This window comes from Nesoenas mayeri, assembly GCF_963082525.1.
Source record: "Nesoenas mayeri genome assembly, chromosome: 3".
Taxonomy (NCBI): domain Eukaryota; kingdom Metazoa; phylum Chordata; class Aves; order Columbiformes; family Columbidae; genus Nesoenas; species Nesoenas mayeri.
In genome coordinates this window covers 112,345,636-112,364,190 of record NC_137544.1, presented here as the reverse complement: position 1 = coordinate 112,364,190, position 18,555 = coordinate 112,345,636, and the positions used below count along the sequence as shown (strand labels likewise).

Genomic DNA, 18,555 nt, shown 5'->3' with positions numbered 1-18,555 from the left:
CATGTGGCTGTTGCGCATCTATTAGCCTGCGAGCTTCCCACTATGCTGAGAAGAGGGAGGGGAAAGGAAGAGCAGAAGAAGGCAAGAGGGGAAATAAATACCTAAATTGTTTTCCTCTGATGTTACACATAGTCTAGGGAAAAGGACATTGGCGGGAGCTGAGTGATACCTGAACGCTGCCGTACTAACACAACAGCTTTATGGGGAGGCAGTATTGGGTCACAAGCCGGATTCCCCCTACTTTTTGTTCAAGAACTGTTACACAGGGGGAAGACAGACATTTTCAGGGTAAAAACTGTGATAGAGAGCAGACCTGAAGCCTTCCTTTGCCCTGTGACTATGTGGTGTGGTTACACAGCTAAAAAATATTGACCATTTCATCTGAAATAAGTGCAGAAGAGTAAGGTAGAATGAATCCTGTGCAGTTTGCTGCTTTCTGCATGCTGCAGTCCTCATGGGCGCTACCCTCCCAGTCCCACTGACAGCCCCACGGCAGAGCAGGCATGTGGGCTCCGCAGTGCAATGCAAAACCTGAGCTTATGCAGCTGAAACATTCCTCCCCCATCATTTGTGCTGGTTTTCCTCCTTCCTCGCCCTTTTCACAGCTGCCTGCAGCCACTGCAGCTTGCTTTCCCTCTCCCTCCCATCCCCTGTCCTCCTGTCCCCTCATTTCCCGCAGCCTCCTCTGGCACACACTGTTTGTGGCCTCGGGAAGAGAGAGGCAGGAGCAGGGGATGGCAGGTCACTGTGAAAGCTCAAGGTAACCTGTGCTCATGGCTTTTCCTGGCAGAGCACTACAGCCCAAGCCAAAGGAAATTCTGCCGCTGATTTTACTAACAGGATAAAATCAGCCTCTGTTGGCACAGACAGAATTCAGCCCTGAAGGTATATGAATAATGTTTCCCTAACTGGCATCTGATCTTGCTCCTTGCATTATGCTCTGGTTAGCAGGAGACGAGCGAGGCCTCTCTGACCATCCAGTGGTTCGTGGTGTTCATGATAAACTATGCAAACCCACAGAAGGAAGGAGGAAAAACAAGACAGAAGCTGATACGTGGGTCATAAATCACCACTCCAGGCAGCGGTCCTGAGCCTGCTCATCCAGTTAAACAGGTACATCTGCAGACACCGAGCTGCAGATGACATCACGGCAGCGGATGACATCACGGCAGCGGATGACATCACAGCAGCTGATGACCTCAGCCTCCAGTATGGGCAATGGAAAACCCTCCCTGCACTTCCCTGCAGAGCTGAAGTAAACCCACTTTTCGCCCTGCTGTGGGTTGCTACGCTGCTGGTTCAGTCATACAGACGAAATATGCTCTTCTCAGACATGGAAGCTATTATTTCTCTAAGATGAAACAGCATCCCACACTCTTATTAACCTGTGCCCTACTTCAGAAGTAAATCTAATTTGTGGGGTTCGTAGTTAGCTCATGCTGGTGTTGGTTTGTCCCTGCGTCCGCTCTGCCTTCGCTGGATACATTTACAGAGCGCTATATGTGGCAGAGCCCTATTTACTGTAGCCTGTCGGCATTACTCCTCACAACAGAATAAGGAATTGGGGTGGTTGGAGCTTTTTGTTTCATTAGGGAAGGGAGAAGTAAAAGCACAAATGTTAAAAATATCCCTACAAAAATGATTTTGTATTCAACAGAGAATGATGTGCTGTCTGCTAAACTAAGTTTGTCATCTGGGATATTCCTGCTTATCCGGTCACCTTCCACAGAGCGCCTCAAGAGTCATGCTGTGTGAGAGAGGAGAGTTTCAAAGGCTTTGCCAGATTTTTGATGGCAAACATCAAACAAAATGGGTATTGTTTCACAAATATACAAAGTAACAGGGAAAGGGAAGTAGAATCTTCAGCAATGACCACAACAGAAGCAGTAGATACAGTAATTTATGAGGCAGAGTCATCTGTAGATTATGTTACCTAACAAGCAATGCAAGAAATCAAAAGAAACCCAAAACCTTTTTTAACCAATGCCCAGTATTTTCAATGATAGTGGGTGCAGTTTATTGACTTCTTTTAAGGAATTAAACATATCTGTAATAAAACCATGAAGATACGTGGAGTGTGAGTGACTTTTCATTCTCTTGTTGTGGGGAAAAAAAAAAAGGATGAGACCATGAAATTTCAGTTCCTCTGGGGCTTTAGCTGTGTTAGTGTCCAATGGAAAGGCTCCTGTTCACGTGGGTTATTTCGGTAGTCCCTTGGTGTGCTGACATGGCTGGTGGAAGCAGCTCGGTGGAAGTCACAGGGACGGATGAGGCCCGAGCTGGCTGCAGGAGCGCTGCCCAGCGTGCCGCACAAAGTTCGACACGCGCCTCCCTGCCCAGGATATTGCAGCGACATCACAATCCGTGTGCCCATCGCTCCTCCTGTCCTTTGAACCAGTTGGAAGATAAACTTTGGTCAATGTATTATACTATGCCCTTTGTAATGAAATAACATCAGATAATATGTATTTAGTGGGGATTTAAATTCCCCAGCTGATTACGAGGAGCTGTTAAGACTTGTAAGGTTTAGCGGTGCTCGGCATCCGAGCCTAGAATGAAGTGTAGCATTGCAGCGATGTGTGTTTTCTGACGATGTTGAAAAGGCTACAGCTTTGTTAGGAATAAATCTGAAAGCATGAACGACAAAAAATGACAGCGATACAACTCGATAATCAGGAAGAATTTGTTTTAAGTGGTTGACCAGAAAACCAGGTGCTATATTCTGATTTCTTCCAGCTTTAACAAGTCGTTTGCTACAAGATCCCAGGCGGATGACGATCTCTCCATGCCTCTGTTTCCCAGCAGTACAATGAGCGTAGCAATATTTACTGTGCCCAAGGAGTGTTATGAAATGTGACTAATTAATACTTGTAAAATGCTTTTGATAAGACACAGCGGCAGCGCAAAAAGGGATTTAGTTAGTAATGCATGCAGAGAAAAGGGGTCTGACTTCCTACAGATCCCTGCTCCGCTGGAGATGTCGTTGTGCTGCCAGACACCCCTCTTGTTCCTATTTTTATGCCGATGCCTCCATTTTCACCCCTCACCCCACATGAAGTGGTACCGCAAGCAGCAGAGCCGGTTGTCCTGCTCTCTCCCTGGTCCCCACCTCCCTGCCTGTCCTCATTTTAGAGCTGGAATGTTCACAACCCTTCCCCTCCGGGCTCGTCCCTCCCGACAAACCCCCCTGGCCAAAGACCTTTGGGAAACACCCCATCGGTAACGGAGGTGCCGGACACACGCAGCCCCCAAGGCGGGCCCGGGGTCTCCTTGTGGCCCGGGAAAAATGAACGACTGGCTGGGTCGTACCGGCGGGTACGGACCCCGGGAGGGCGGGAGGCCTGGGAGCGGGGGAGGCCCCTTTCCGCAGCCCGGGGGTCCTGCCCGACCCCGCCGCTCCCTGGACGGTGCGCCCGGCGCTGCCCAGCACCGCCCGCGGGGGGGCGCCCTGCCCCGCCCCGCCCCGCCCCGCCCCGCCCGCCGAGGCCACGCCCTTCGCCTGCCCGCGCGGTGACTCGTCCGAGCTGCCACGTCTTCCCGCCGACGTCACCCCGGCCGGCTCCTCCCCGGCCAATCAGCAGCGCCGCCCGCCGCGCCGAGCCGACGGGGCCGAGGGAAGAAAGGCCGGCCGGGGCGCATGCGCCGGCGCCGCCGCGGGGGCCGCCGGGAAAGCGAGTCCCCCGGCGCTCCGAGCGGCCGCCCGGCGGCGCTGGCGGGCGGCGGCGCGGACTCGCTTTCCCGGCATGCGCCGCCGCCGCCTCCCGGCCATGTAAGCGCTGCTGGGCGAGAGGCCGCCCCGTTTCCTGGTTGGGCTCTGGCAGCCATTTTGGGCTGAGGAGCGAGCGCGGAGGCCGCGGAGCGGGCAGGGCGCCGGCAGAGGGGCAGGCCGAGCCGAGCGCCGGGCGAAGGCGGGAGCCGTTGGACGCCTGCATCCGCGGAGCGCCCGCCTCGGCGGCGGGAGGTGCCAGGCCGCGACCGCCCCCCCTCATAGCGCGCTCGCCGTCCCTCGGGCCGCGGGCCCCACGGACATGTCCAGCATGAATCCCGAATAGTGAGTGCGGGCCGGGGGGTCCCGCTGCGGGCTCGGGCCCCCTGCCCGACATCGGCAGGCCGGGGGTGGGGGGGGTGAGGCCGCCGCCTGGCCTGGCGCGGGGGGATGGGATGGGATGGGAGGGGACGGGAGGGCCGGGCCTGAGGCCTCGGGCGGCCCCGCGGTGACCGGGGGAGCGGGGCCCCTGCGGCGGCGGGGGGCGGGCGCTCGGCCCGCTGCTGCTGCTGGCCCCGGGGGTCGGGTTACGGGCACCGGTGAGGGTGGGGGGGGCGGCGGCACGACGGGCCATGAAAAGTTAATGATGTGCCTGCTCTAAACGGATGGGCCCGGCGATGCGGGCGGCTCTGGCATCCCGCCCCCCTTCCGGGAGCGCTGCTGGCGGGACAGCGAACGGCGAATTTTCCCGGCCTGGAAAATGCACATCGGAGCCCGGGCTACAACAAGTGAGGGGGGAAAAACCAGCTCTTTGTGAAAGCCGATCTTCCTGGCCGGTGGCTGCTGGCAGCTTACTAGTCAGAGGTCCACCCTTCACTTTAGCTGCAAGTCATGTGTGTGTCACATGGCTCTTGCAAAACACTTCTTGCCTATGTAGATTTTGCAACGCTGTGACTTGATAATGAAATGCTCTTGGGGTTGTCTTGAGCTGAAATAGCACTTGCCTGGAAATCCTGGTGATGGCACAGGTTTTTTTTTGTTTTCTGAAGGGTTATTGTACCTCGCAGTGCAAATATGGCATTTTTCTCTAATTGGCCTGCTCGGGAGTGAGGATGTCAGAGCTCTCTGGTCAGTAGTTGTCTGTATCCTGGCAACTGTAAGAGCAGTGGTTTTCCCACCAGGATGTCAGGCACAATAAACCTCGTTTTGCTCATGGCTTTTTTGAGTGAATAGGAGGAGAGACTTGGGATTAGTTTAAAAAGCACTTTAAAAACCAGCTGCTGCACTCTCAACACTTCAGTGTTGAAGAGTGTTTTTAGGGTTCTTTCACCAATGCTGGCTCTGCTGGCACTCCTGTTTTGGATGGTGGAGCCACTGTGCCCTCGAATGTAACTCAAGTAGTTATGGTACTGAAATCCCTATGTGGTAGGACATTACTGCTCTAGATACCCATTGTCTCCATTCAGGGATGACACTTAGGACAACTTCTGTGCTCTCTGCTTATGGCAGTGTGGTTCCAAGAACTCTGGTCCCATTAAAAAAATCACCTGAGGAGCAAATAGGAGTAGAAGGCAAAGTGTAGTCATCAGGTCGTGTGAGGGAGTTTGTGCAAATGAAGAGGTACAGCCAGGAACTCAAGTTACATCTTGGCAAGATGACATAACAAGCTTGCTCGTGTGGCTTTGGAAAACACCAAAACAGTCGCTGGATGTAGTCAGCGGGTGAAACACCAACAAATTGTTGGTGCCTCTGAGATCGTAATGACTTGTGGGATTAAACTCAAATTTACTATGCAGACGGGTGGTTCTGTAGTGTTAGTTTCAGACTGCCTGAAAAGTGTTAGGCCACTGGCACTGTCTGCGCAGAAAGAGGTTGAAGGGGTTTTTTCCATATCTATTTTTTACCCTTCCTGAAGCCTCTCAGCTTTCTAGAATCTGATGCAGAGTGGTTTCCTGCAATGAGATGCTGAATGCTGCCGTAAAGAAGGGGGAAATGTTTTGAGGGAGACTCGTTCTCAGTGAGGAGTGCTCATTCGTGGTGGTAATGATGGCTGAGTTCTTGAAAGTGAAACAAAGAGGAAAAGCTGTAGTTTAAGATTAATTTGTAATATTAAATTGCTGCTTCCTGAGAGGGTTGTGTCTGCATGATGAGGATAGGAGGTGGGAAGGGCGTGGTGAGATGGACAGAAAACATTTGTCAGTGCAATATGTATACTTGGATCAGTGTTAAACCAGGGATAAGACTTAAGGGTTTCTAACTTATTTCTTCTGGTTACCTGTAACAGGTATGGATGTCTGTTTGTCCTTTTAGATGTGCCTTGCCTATAATATAACACATGCTCACTTCCTTATCACAGCTTTAGGTCTGACTGTAGCCCCAAATCCTTTTTCCTGGGCATGTCAGAACTCTTAGAGGTCAGTAGGATAGCTAGTTAAAATTTCTTAGTAAAAAGACCTACCTCCTTCGATTTTCTTATTAAAGTTACAGGATTAGAAGCTGCTGTTGCCAGGATTTGCAGGAAGTTTGTGCTTCAAAGCTTCCTTGAAATGTCAGGGCCACGGGACAACCTAGTGAACTAGTTCGTGTGCTTTTGCATTTGAGTGAAGGAGCTGAAGAGGGATGGATGAGATATCAGTGCTAACATTTGGAAGGTAAATTCTAAAAACACCTGCCCACCTAGCACTGGGATGCATTCCTTCTGTGTTTCTCCCACCTTATGGTATTTAAATGAGGAAAATGTCAATATTGACTCTGCTGTGACTAGGTCATGTCAGGTTTAGCATTTCCTACCCCTTCTGCAGCTTGCAGGTAGTAGGCTGACTAGTGTAAACACTGAGTGAACTATCTGAGGTGGTATCAGGAATTGATCTTGATCAGTGTCCTGTAGTGTCTGGATCTTGTTCTAGATACCTTCTTCAAGGGGTGATGAGGAAATAAAGTGCTTTTTGGAGTAAATCTGGAGGTTTTTGCCTTCTTCAGAAGTGTTGGAGGATACCTGTGTGGGGGTTTTCAGTCTTGAGTGATGGTGTTCAATAGATGACAATCTACTGACAGCTTCTGGGTTGCTGGAATAATCTGAAATTGTTTGTGTTCTAACCTTTCTAAACAGCAATCTGCAATGCAAAGTGGCATTATGTCTTCTGGATTCTGTTTACTTACACAAGCGGTGTGTAATCAGAGTGACAGTCATGCTCCTCTTCAAAATTTCTGGGGTGGTAGAAAAAAGACTGGGGATTTGAAGCAGTGAGTACCTGTTTACAGTGAACTTACTTGCAGCTGACATGAGTGATTAAAGCTGATTCCAGCAGTCCTTGTTGGAGACAGATGACTACTTAGTCTTGCCTTTTTTTGGCATAAAACCTTCCTGGTGTTTAAAAAAATATCCCCACATGTCTACTTTTATAAACAACAACATCGTAGAGACCCACAGGTCCCTTGTTCCACACAGATTTGGCCAGATTGGTCCTAAACTTGACTTCCTGGCCTTCTTCTGAATTTGCTGACTGTTGTGTGGAAAATGCATGTAACAGGATGATGCTGCTTCACTGCTGAAAAATTTGACAGGGCTGTTCTGTTCAAGATGCCTTTTTTCATAACATATCTATCCTTTATATCTTTGGCAAGAGGAAGTTACCGTATCCTGTTCCTCATGAGGAGGCTTTGAAAGCCTCGCTCTTACTGATGATACCTGCCTGCTTTGCTGCACTATTGCAGGCCAAGTGTGACTTGCTTATATAAATGGCGGGAAATAGTGTGAATTCAGATTTATCATTCAACTATCTCCACGTAGTGTGGAGAAGGCTGTGCTGCATAGCTTGGCCTGCTTTAAGAAGGCTCCCTTAACTGGAAGAGCTGAGTTAAGTCTTCAGGTTTAAAGAGCAAAATTCAGTGGCTTCAGGAATTAACCTGTGTGGCTTGTTGGGCACTTCACTACCATTGAACCTCTTAACACAAATATTCTGTCAGTGTAGTTTATTCCAGAAATAGATTTCTGCAAAACTTTTTCTAGCTTGTTTTCATCTTCAGTTGATTTCAACTGTTGCTGTCCCTAGCATCACACCATGTGTAACAGGCTGCACATTTGGTTCTCTAGGCACCTACTGTATTTTAAAAGGTCCTAAAGGATCTCTGCTTAGAAAGGAAGACATTATATCATTTGAATATGGAATTATTTTAATTTTTTAAAACCTAAATAGCAAGGTTTCTACTTTATTTCTGAATTATGCAGATCTGAGCATCAGTCTTACTTATCTGGCAGAACTAGGTTTTTGTGGCACGGCACCTGTTTGTAGGCTGGAGACAGAGGAGGCTCAGTAGAGGCTGTTCCCAGCCGTGCTGCAGCCTGACGGGCACTGGCCCTGGTTTTGGTGGGGGTGAGGCAGGTGGCTTAAGTCACCATATGAGCTCGTGGTAGGGGTCACTTGCTTCTGGTAATACTGAAGCCCCAGAGTGAGGGACAGTCTTAATAGCAGAGATGTCAAACTTAGTATTTAAAGCTTCTGGGCTCTTGTTGCTTTACCTTAACTGTAGCACTGTGTATAAATTGTTATTGTTCTTGTTTGCTTCTGAACAGTGAAAGATTTAATAGCAGGGTAGATCTGGTTGGGAGCTGGTTTAGCAGTGAGAATAACAGGAAGATAAGTTACGTGATGTTTGGGGGCTGGGGGTACCCAAATTCCCCTTGGAAGCAGAAGGAGGCTCTTAAGTGGGTCTTTCAGACTCCTAGCTGAAGCCTTACCTAGGAAGCAATTAATTTTTTTCCACTAATTTTAGTGAAGACAACATAGTGGTAATATTAATGTGTTACCATTCTTAAGGGGATTATAACATGCTGCAAGCTCTAATACTTTCAAGTGTATTAGTGCTTGCTATAAGTAATAATTTCACTTCAGGATTGCTGAAAATTCTGGTTTTGCGGAGAACTGAACAACCCAAACTTCCTGCTGAAGTAGGGAGGAGCTGTTTGAAGGCTGAGGCAATTGTGCCTCTGGTTTATGCATAATTGTGGGGGAGGAGGCCTAGGTTAAACAGCAGACCAAGTCTCAGCTATTGTATCTGACCTTCGTTTCCATATTACCTTGAATTTCTCAGAACTGAGTTATTAGTGAGGATTAAGAGTTTTGTGTCTCTCGCTACAGGTGCTGTTGTTAGCCCTTTGCCTTGATACCTGCGTGATGGTGGTGGAGTGGCAGCAGGGCTGTGTAGCTGAAGATAACTGTAATACTTCAGTGGGCTTAAAACACATTTTTTTTAATTAAAGAACAACTGTGCATCCTCAGCCACACTGATCTAGTGATTGTGGTGGAGTTGCTGCAAATAGAGCCCCAGGAAACACCAAATCTTTGAAGCACACAGGGAGGCAGCACTTGGGGCTCCAGGTTGTGAGGGGGCATTTTGTTGTCAATGTATGGGTAGGCCCAAGTTTCAAGAAACATGTATGTTGTCAGTAAGGACCAGTGTAAGAATAGGAGCAGTAATAATGCCTCTGGCCAGTAATAGTGCTTCAGCTATTTTGGAGCAGTTAAGATATGTGGGTTGTGATGTAATGACTTATCTCCCATGAACAGTTTGGGTTAATAACTGTCATTCTACTAAAACCGTCTTGCCTTGTATTAGTGCATGAAATGACAGGTGGAGTGGCAAGTTCTGTGACCGTAAACTGCTAGGTATCCTTTGACTTTTTAATATCTTGAGTGCTTTTAGCTTTACACTGTGGGGGAAGGCTGCAATTTTCAAGATCAGCTTATTAGTTGCTGCATTTACCACTTTTGACTTCTCTCTGGCCTTGAGAGAAGGGCTGTGGGAAGTGATGAAGGTTTCAGTTGAGCGTGTTCTTGCAGCCTGGGACCAGCCATGATGGCAGTCATCTGGGCACTTGAGCAGAAGAGTGGTGAGGAGCCGAGCGATGGACCATCTGCTTGGCTGTTATCTGGGGATGGATGCAGTTTCCTGGCTGGATTCCTGCCAGCTGCAGTCAATGACAATGTTGGGGAATAATAGGTGGGGACAGGTGACTTCAGACATTTGTGTACACTTTGTCTCAGTTTGGTTAAGTAGACATAGAAATACATCTGTTGAAACTCTTGTGGTTAAATGAGAACAGGACATAATACTGGATGCTACAGGACTAAAGAGCTGTAAACCTAGAATAGGTTAGTCTAGTACTTAGAAAGCAAAATAACTTGTGTAAGTGGTGGTTTCTTGCTTTTTCCCTGCTACTTGATCTCTAGTAGTAAACTGTCCCATTAGTCTCATGACTAACACAAAATCTGATGTTTTGCCAACAGTAAAATCTTCACTACTCTTTGAAATATAAGGCTAGGTTGGTTATTGATCCTGTGCTTGTTCCCTCAATGTAGAGAGGACTCAACATTAAGCAAAAAAAGAATTGACACCTTGTCTGGTGTGACTTGAGAATTACTAGTATTGCACCAGGCATCCAGAATTACTGATATTGCACCTGACATCCTCTAGAGAATGAATGTATCCTCATCTGGCAGTGGCTTTAGCTTTACTTTAATTCCTGAAAGGCAAGTGGAGTATGTGGTCACTGTCAGCTGTTCATAGTCTATTGTGGAAGGTTCATTTTGCTTTAGCAGGCCACTAAATCTAGCATTTATAGTTTGTATATTTAAATTGCATATTGTGCTCTTGGATTCTTCTGGAACTTTAATTTGGTAACTGAAACTGAGGAAAGAATTGGTTGCTTTTGGCCAGCTACATGGCATTGGTGAAGCTTGACAGTGGAATAAAGCGTTTGACTTTAAAGAAGGTACAAAGATAAGGACTGTGGTGGACAGCAGGCTGTTAATACCATTTGCATGTTACCTGAGTCACTCAACCAAATGGTGATGTTTGCTCTTAATTGCAAAGCTTGATTTTAATCTTAGCTAGACCACAAAGGGCTGAAGTAGGAGTGTGTTAGTCTTGGTGATAGTCACACTAATATCTCCAGAGCACCTTCCTGGGAAGGCACAGTTCTGCACAAAAATGCTGAGTTCACAGCATTTACCTCACATTTCCCTTACCAAGTGAACTAAGTGAATTGTGAGAGTGTCTAAACTGGACAGAGAAGCTTGTAGTTGTTGGTGACTTCCATAGCAGGGATGTAATTTACCTTTCTGAAACATAATATGCTAGCTATAAGGAATTTGGTTCTTGGTGGTGTTTTTCATTAAGTGACTTAATTCTTTTTCCTTCTGCAGTGACTATTTATTCAAGCTACTTCTGATTGGAGACTCCGGTGTTGGGAAATCTTGCCTTCTACTTAGGTTTGCAGTAAGTGATCATGCTTGAAAACTTCATGTAACAAAGCTACCCAGTACTTACCAATAATTTCTCTGCTACAAGAACTATTTGAAAGGACTGATGGTCTGTCAGGTCTGGTATACCAAGGATAATTAAAGTATTGAAAAGCCATCTTGTCTTCTGCATTTGTTTCTAGCTGATGTATGTTTTCATGAGTAATATGGAAAGAAATAATATCAAGAATAGGTCCAGTCTCATTTTTGTGTTATTTGAGTGAGAAGATATATTAATTTTTAGCATTATACTAGTGGTGTAATGCTAAAGATGGAAGAACATACATAAATTCTGGGATGTGTGCCTTCAGGCATGAAGAGTACAAATGTGTCAGGGCAAAACTTTGATCAATTACTGCTTGATCTGAATATTTTCAGCCAGGTGAAGTTTGATATCTTCATTGAAATGGCCTGCTGACTGCTTAGCCAGGGGGAGAAGTAATTTAAATAGTACTCTAGGAATAACAAGGCCTTATGCTTTCTTTAGTGAATGAGTATGTAATAAATGTAAAAATTGCTGGTGGGCTGAAGCAAGGAGCTCTTGTTTTCCTGTCAACAGGAAAAGTTAATGGGTCTGACAGCTGAGTAGAAAAAGCTGGACTCCAGTGAACTCCTTATCTGCATCTATGCCAAAGTGCAGCTTTGTCATGGGGGGGAGAATATAAGGTATTAGTTTAGAAACTAGAGTTTGGTAACTACTGCAAGATGATGGCAGCATTTTCACAGCCTAAACAGTTGCTTTAGGCACCTCTGGAAAGAGTCTGTGTTTCATGTTATCAGTATGAAATGGTGATCTGGTATGTACAAACAGCATCACCCAAGTATGCACAGTATTAGAACAGGGAGACACTAAAACCAGTATGAACACTAGAGAGATGTAACCTGCTCTGCTCACCGGAGGCAGTGGGTTGGAAGTGACAGCAAGGCTGGAGCAGCACTCCCAGATCAGTCTAGCCTGCTTCTCTGAATTAATTTTGGCTTCATGTGAATAATCTAGTGCTTCTTTTTTGATAGCCAGCTTAAGTTTGTGCTCAGTTATCTGGTGTTTTTTTCAAATAAGTAGCTTTTTTTCCTTTAGAAATTTGACTTTCTAACAAAGCTATTTTACCCTGACCTAAGGAACTACTGCAGCATTCGCTTACCCATGTTCTTCCTGCTCTAGGTTAAATGGCATCAGGCTTTTAAAACATATCCTTTTGAGTATTAAAATGTTAAGGAAATAAATGTCATTCTTAAAGTCTTTATGCCTTATTCTTACTTGCACATGTTCCCTCAGGCAGATGTATTACCTAAGGTGTCTTCCATTCACAACCCAAAGAAATGCCTTGCTTTTGTGATAGCTGTTGGTTGCATAAAGCCTTTTGTGGTGTATTGTACCTGAAGTTCTATCCTACTGGTACTTTGGGAATAGAAACTACAAGCTAACAATCACTAGAAGGTAGGAAAGACTGAGCCAGCACTTCCTGTGAGCCTTAAGGCCTGGTAGAGATGCTGTAGTGAGGTTCCTGTGAGCTGCTAAGGCAGGGCTGTGTTTTCCTTCCTGTATTTACACAGACTGCAGAGCAGGGGATTCAACACGAATACCCAAGCTGTGACTCTAAACTGCCTTAGCAACCAGCTGTGGCAGCAGAGGGTCCGAAATTCGGATGTGGAGCGTGACTGAGGCACAGCCCTGACCTGTTGTAGGTAGCTGCCATGTAATAGAGGTGAAAAACCATCAAAGGAAAGTAAAAATCTGAGGCATTTTAATAACCGTCACGGTTATTCTAAGCAGCTCTTCAATCTGCCAACATGAGACTGTTTTTTAAACTACAGCTCAAAAGGACTTAACACTACAGGATTTCCAGAAAAGAGGCTTTTTAACTTGTTTTTGGAACATAAGTCTTGTTGTTTGATGTGCTTTTAAAGAACTCTGCAGAATTTTTGAAAAGTAACTACTCAGTGAAAATACCTAGCTACCTACTGGACTTTGCCATGAAGGATCAGACTGGTTTTGCTCAGGAATTAAGTACTTTTGTTTGCTTGGTGCCTGCCTGTTGCATAATGAAATAGGTGAGTGCAGAAGAGGTGCCGCTGGCTTGACTTATGTTCACTCTTTCTCCTAGGATGACACGTACACAGAAAGTTACATCAGCACGATTGGTGTGGACTTCAAAATCAGAACTATAGAACTAGATGGGAAAACAATCAAGCTTCAGATAGTAAGTAGTATTTCTCAACTCCTGGGTACTTTAATCTCTTGAAGACAGAACTACATTCATAGCTGTTGGTAGTTATCTTTGTACTTTAATCATTAAAAAGTAAGTTATATTGTCCCTGTTGCAAGAGGCTAGGTAGTCTTTACAAGATTAGAAGACCTCCATGACCTCTCTTTAAAGAAGGATGCTTGTCAAGGCTGTGTGCCTGAAAAAGGAAATGACTTGTTACAAATTTATTTTCCTGGGGAGAAAAAGATGGAGTATTTAAAAGGCACTATGGGCTGTGAGCTCAAGAAGGGTAGAAACCCGTGCCAGAGTGCTCTCATGTCAAAACCGGTGTAGTTCTGCAGTATTTACCAAGGATTTGTGTAAGTGCAAGAACACCACATTGTTGTCCAAGATGCCTGAATTCCACAGCAGCTGTTAATAGCAGGCTGCAGTGTCTAGGGCGGGGAACTCTGCTTTTGTTGACCCAAATGGAAAAACTGACATGCTTGTAACTGGCCTGTCTGCCTTAGTGCTGGGCGGTGTTTTCTGGTTATGCTTTTGGCCTTTCACTTGGAATAAGCAGGGGAGCAGACTTGGCAGTTCTTTGCTCTAGTCTTGAAGCACTCTGAGAGGGTGGCTGGTGTAATGAAATCTAATATCTATGCAAGGTCACACAATCCTTGTCAGCCACTGCTTCCAGCTCAAGCAGAGGCTCTCAGGACTTGAAGGCAATGACTCAGGGATTCTAGGCTGTGTTGTGGAGCAGGAGTCCAGTTTATGGCCAGAAGGCTCAGTCTGAGCCTCCAGACTCTGATGTAGCTGTCCCACATCCAGAGGAGCCCACTAGGAATGCTGTCGCTACTGAAATCCATGAGTCTGACTATTTTTAATATGTAGCTAGCCATATTCTCAACATGGCTCCACACAGAGAAATGTTTGGGTGAGTGCTGTTCCCATCCTAGTGCAGAGGGAGGACAAGCACCTTATGTCCCCCCTTAACTTTCTTAGCAGGAGAAGGAAACCAGGTTTGGTTTGAGTTGTTGCACTTCATCCTCTGAAGTGGATGTTGCCTTTAAATGCTTTTGCTCAGCTCCTGTACCAGGGAAGCTGAAAGAGTCATGTTGGACACCCACATCTGACCTTAACAGGTTTTCAAGCTCTGGCTTGTATGTTTGTTCTTCAGACCACTGTGGCTTCTGTTTTGGGTCAAAACTATGTAATGTTTTCCTCAGTGAGATCTCTTCACTGTGCTTTTCTGAAACCAAACAAATGAGCACTACTAGAAAAGAACCTACTGAAGTGTAATTCTTAGGATTTCAGAAGATCAGGATATTTTAACTATTTGCATACAGTTTCAGAGCCACTTCTGTAGCTGTGAGTTGGATATGCTTGCAGTGGGATGGCTGATGAGCTGAGCTGTGTTTCTGGAAACTCGAGTGTTAACACGAGTACAGCTACGCTGCAGTAACTGATCCTGTTATTTGTCTTGTAGTGGGACACGGCGGGACAGGAGAGGTTTCGAACTATCACTTCAAGTTACTATAGAGGCGCTCATGGCATCATAGTTGTGTATGATGTTACAGATCAGGTAAGTGTTAGACCTGTGCCGGGAGAGTTTCTCCAGGTGGAATACTCTAGGCTAATAAATAAAACCGGGCGTTTCACAGTTTCGCACTTCTTAAGGAGACAGTGACCATGTTCTTCAGGCTGCATTAAGGTTTATCAAGCCAAATATCTGTTAGTCTCTGGTTTGGGGCTGAACACAGAAATAAAAGGAGCAGTGGGATCTGTGGCTCTAAAGCAGTTTTACCTTGGACTTAACATAAAACTTGCTGGGCAGGTAATTGGTTGTTCTGTGTGAATACTTCTCACCCTGCCTTTGGTAGCAGGAGGTCTGGGTTATCAGTGGAAGCTGTTGAAAGATTTCTGAATGTACTTTAACCTTGGTCTATAGTAAAAACTGGCATTTGAAATATAACTTTCAGTCTGTGTGACAAACAGGCCAGTGTTTTCTGTGAAAGAATCTCTTGAAGATTACTTGTGCAGTTGTCCTGTTTGAAGGGCTCTTAAGAAGTGTAGAGTTTCCTGAATTAATAGAAAAATTGGTTTCAGTCACTAACTTGAATATCAGCTCAGCACAGCAGTTCTGTATTTCTGGAGTCAAAGGTTGTTCCAGCATCTCTACAACAATGGTTTGCACCTAATACCAGGTACCTTGTAAATACCTGGGATTCTTCTGGTTTCAGCTGTGTCTTATCTCTGCTACACGAGGAGGAGGAAGAATCCCAGATGGTAGAAGTTGTTGACTATTCAGGATGTGGAGCGGGGAAAAATAAGGTGTGGGAGTGCAGTGAGGGAGGACAGACCAATCGTGTAGGGCTTGGAGCATGGGCTCTGAGGAGCTCTGTAGACCCTGTGGCGACTCCCCTGTCCTGGGGCAATGGGGAATATTGCACTGCAGACAAATACAGTAGCATTAATGTTCAGTTCTCCGTTGTGGTTGTGAATCACACCGATAAGTACACGGCTTCACATTCTTTCCCGGTCATTACTGAACAGTGCTGAGCTTTCTTTCTGGTGAAGAATCTCGCTTACAGTTCTCTTATCTCCTAGGAGTCTTTCAATAATGTAAAACAGTGGCTGCAGGAGATAGACCGTTATGCCAGTGAAAACGTCAACAAGTTGTTGGTGGGGAACAAATGTGATCTGACCACAAAGAAAGTAGTAGACTATACAACAGCAAAGGTATGTTCATATTGATGTGTGTTTGCTTGGTTGAGCACCTAGTCTGGACTGTAATGCTCTTCAAGTTCTAGCGCAGGGAAGCACCTTGGTACACAGATAACAAGGTGCCATAAATGTGAGCGGTTTATGCAATGCATAGTATCATCAGACAGGAGTTTGAGAGTGGGGTGGTGGTCTAGAAACTTGTGATTTATCCAGTGGTGCACCAGGAAACAAGGTATGAACCTGTGTATGGACTTACTGTTCACTGTTTCTCAATTTGCAGGAATTTGCAGATTCTCTTGGAATTCCATTTTTGGAAACCAGTGCAAAGAATGCCACAAATGTAGAACAGTCTTTCATGACCATGGCTGCTGAGATTAAAAAGCGAATGGGTCCGGGAGCGACAGCTGGTGGTGCAGAGAAGTCCAATGTTAAAATTCAGAGCACTCCAGTCAAGCAGTCTAGCGGAGGTTGCTGCTAAAACTTGCCTCCCCCCTTTTGTCTCACAACAATGAATTTGCAATCTGAACCCAAGTGAAAAAAAAAATTGCCTGAATTGTACTGTATGTAGCTGCACTACAACAGATTCTTACCGTCTCCACAAAGGTCAGAGATTGTAAATGGTCAATACTGACTTTTTTTTATTCCCTTGACTCAAGACAGCTAACTTCATTTTCAGAACTGTTTTAAACCTTTGTGTGCTGGTTTATAAACGTGTAATCCTTGTTGCTTTTCCTGATACCAGACTGTTTCCTGTGGTTGGTTAGGATGTATTTTTGTTTTGATGTTTCTATTGGCATGTTTAGATGTCAGGTTTAGTCTTCTGAAGATGAAGTTTAGCCATTTTGTATCAAACAGCACAACAGTGTCTGTCACTTTCCATGCATAAAATTTAGTAAGATATATGTAAGATCTGATTTGCTAGTTCCTTCTTGTAGAATTATAAATGGAAAGATCACACTATCTGATTAATAGTTTCTTCATACTTGGCATATAATTTGTGGCTGCAGAATATTGTAATTTGTTGCACAATATGTAACAAAACCGAAGAAATGTTTAATAAATATTGTACTTATTGGAAGTAATATCAAACTGTATGGTGATAAATATTGTCTTAATTTGTACGGCTAAGGGGGAAATCAGGCTTGCATTGTGCACAAAACATATCTGTGTGCAGCCATGGCTCTCAAACCTTCTAGTAGACCAGAGACCTGCCCTGCAACTAAAACTAGTGACTATGGCCCAAAAGACTGAGTTGTTGTGGTGCTTAAGGCACATACGCTGTACCAGGAACACCCCACCAATGTTCATGGAGGCATAATGCACTCGGAATGTACAACAGTTCCCTAACTTAGTCTTGGAACTTAATTTATTTCTCAAGGACTCGATGTAGGGAATTTCCTGTCCACTTTGTGAAGTAGGGGAGAGAACAATATTTCCCTCACATGAATGACTTCAACATAACCTTGAGGTGGTGTAACTTTCTACCAGTATATTATGTCTTTTCTATATGCTGTTAATTCCATCCTCTTTTAATCAATACTCTTAGTGCAACAGCTTAATTTCTATTCTGTTATGCGTAGAGGCATCAGAAGGATGAAAAGGGGACAGCGAGGCCCCGCAACAGACTGTTGCTCACAGTAGGCGCTATGTCATGTCAAACAATTTGGAACTAACCAGCAGCCAAGAGGTTTTGGACAGTGCGTGATTCTTTGTACAGAGCTAATCAAATCATTAGTGCCTGATGTCTAGCTAAAAGCCACAGGAAAGCTAGCCTATAACACTTCCTATACATGTAAAATTGTTCAGCTTTATCTAAACTCAAATGTTCAGCCTATTCTGTAAATAGTCTCATGTTTGAAAGACCATGTAACATTCCCCTAGTAGTAATACACCCTGTGATAGTAAAAATATAGCCTAGGTATGTTGTGAGGTATAAACTAAAATTGGTGCAAATATCCTCTTTTTTTGGGGGGGGTGGGGGGATGACTTTGGCTAACAGCTTTCTTCAACATAGTTGCATCAATCAACAGGCAATTGTAATACCTAAAGTATTGTCATGGTTAAGTTGAACTCTTCCACTTGAGACCTTCACAATAAAGTGATGTGCTTTCTATTAGAGATGTGCTTGTTGGTATAATTCATTATCTAATGTGACTTGCTCCTCCTGGAGAGCGGGAGCAGTAGGAGTAGTGAGTGCTGCTGAGATCAGGAACCAGAAGGAGGTGTGTTGAGGGTAAAACATCTTCCCGTCGGAGAAGTGCACAAATGAACTTAAATGTCAAGATGCCTGCTGCATACTATCCAAAACAATGTTAATATATACAGTAATAAAAGCATTGCAAAACCAACTTGGGCTACACCAGTTGTTTGGTGGTTATTTTTTCTTTTCTAAGTCATTCCTGTGCTGTTAAACGCCAGAGCCTGTGGTTGTCTGGCTGAGGTGAGTGCAAGCGGGTAGAGCAGGTCTAGAAATCCTGCACAACAACACTGTAGTTTCACCTGTGAGCTGAAATACTAAATGCCTTTGATGTAATGGGTCAGGCTGAAGACTTGCCAGGGGTAGCAAACAGGGAGCAGTAGCGTCTCCTTGCACCCAACTCCCACCTGTCCTCCTATAGGCTTTAAACATCAC

General features: G+C 45.4%; 1 protein-coding gene across 1 annotated transcript; it reads left to right on the top strand.

Annotated features, from left to right (window-relative positions):
* Positions 1-3,637: 3,637 nt before the first annotated feature.
* On the top strand, positions 3,638-18,258 carry RAB1A (RAB1A, member RAS oncogene family; the record flags this gene model as incomplete). The annotated part of the gene is given in 10 exon segments (XM_080342563.1): positions 3,638-3,700; positions 3,703-3,837; positions 3,839-3,916; positions 3,919-3,966; positions 3,969-4,051; positions 10,912-10,984; positions 13,113-13,208; positions 14,686-14,781; positions 15,807-15,938; positions 16,204-18,258. Coding segments are annotated over 10 exon segments (1,002 nt in total). The 3' UTR covers positions 16,402-18,258.
* Positions 18,259-18,555: the final 297 nt, after the last annotated feature.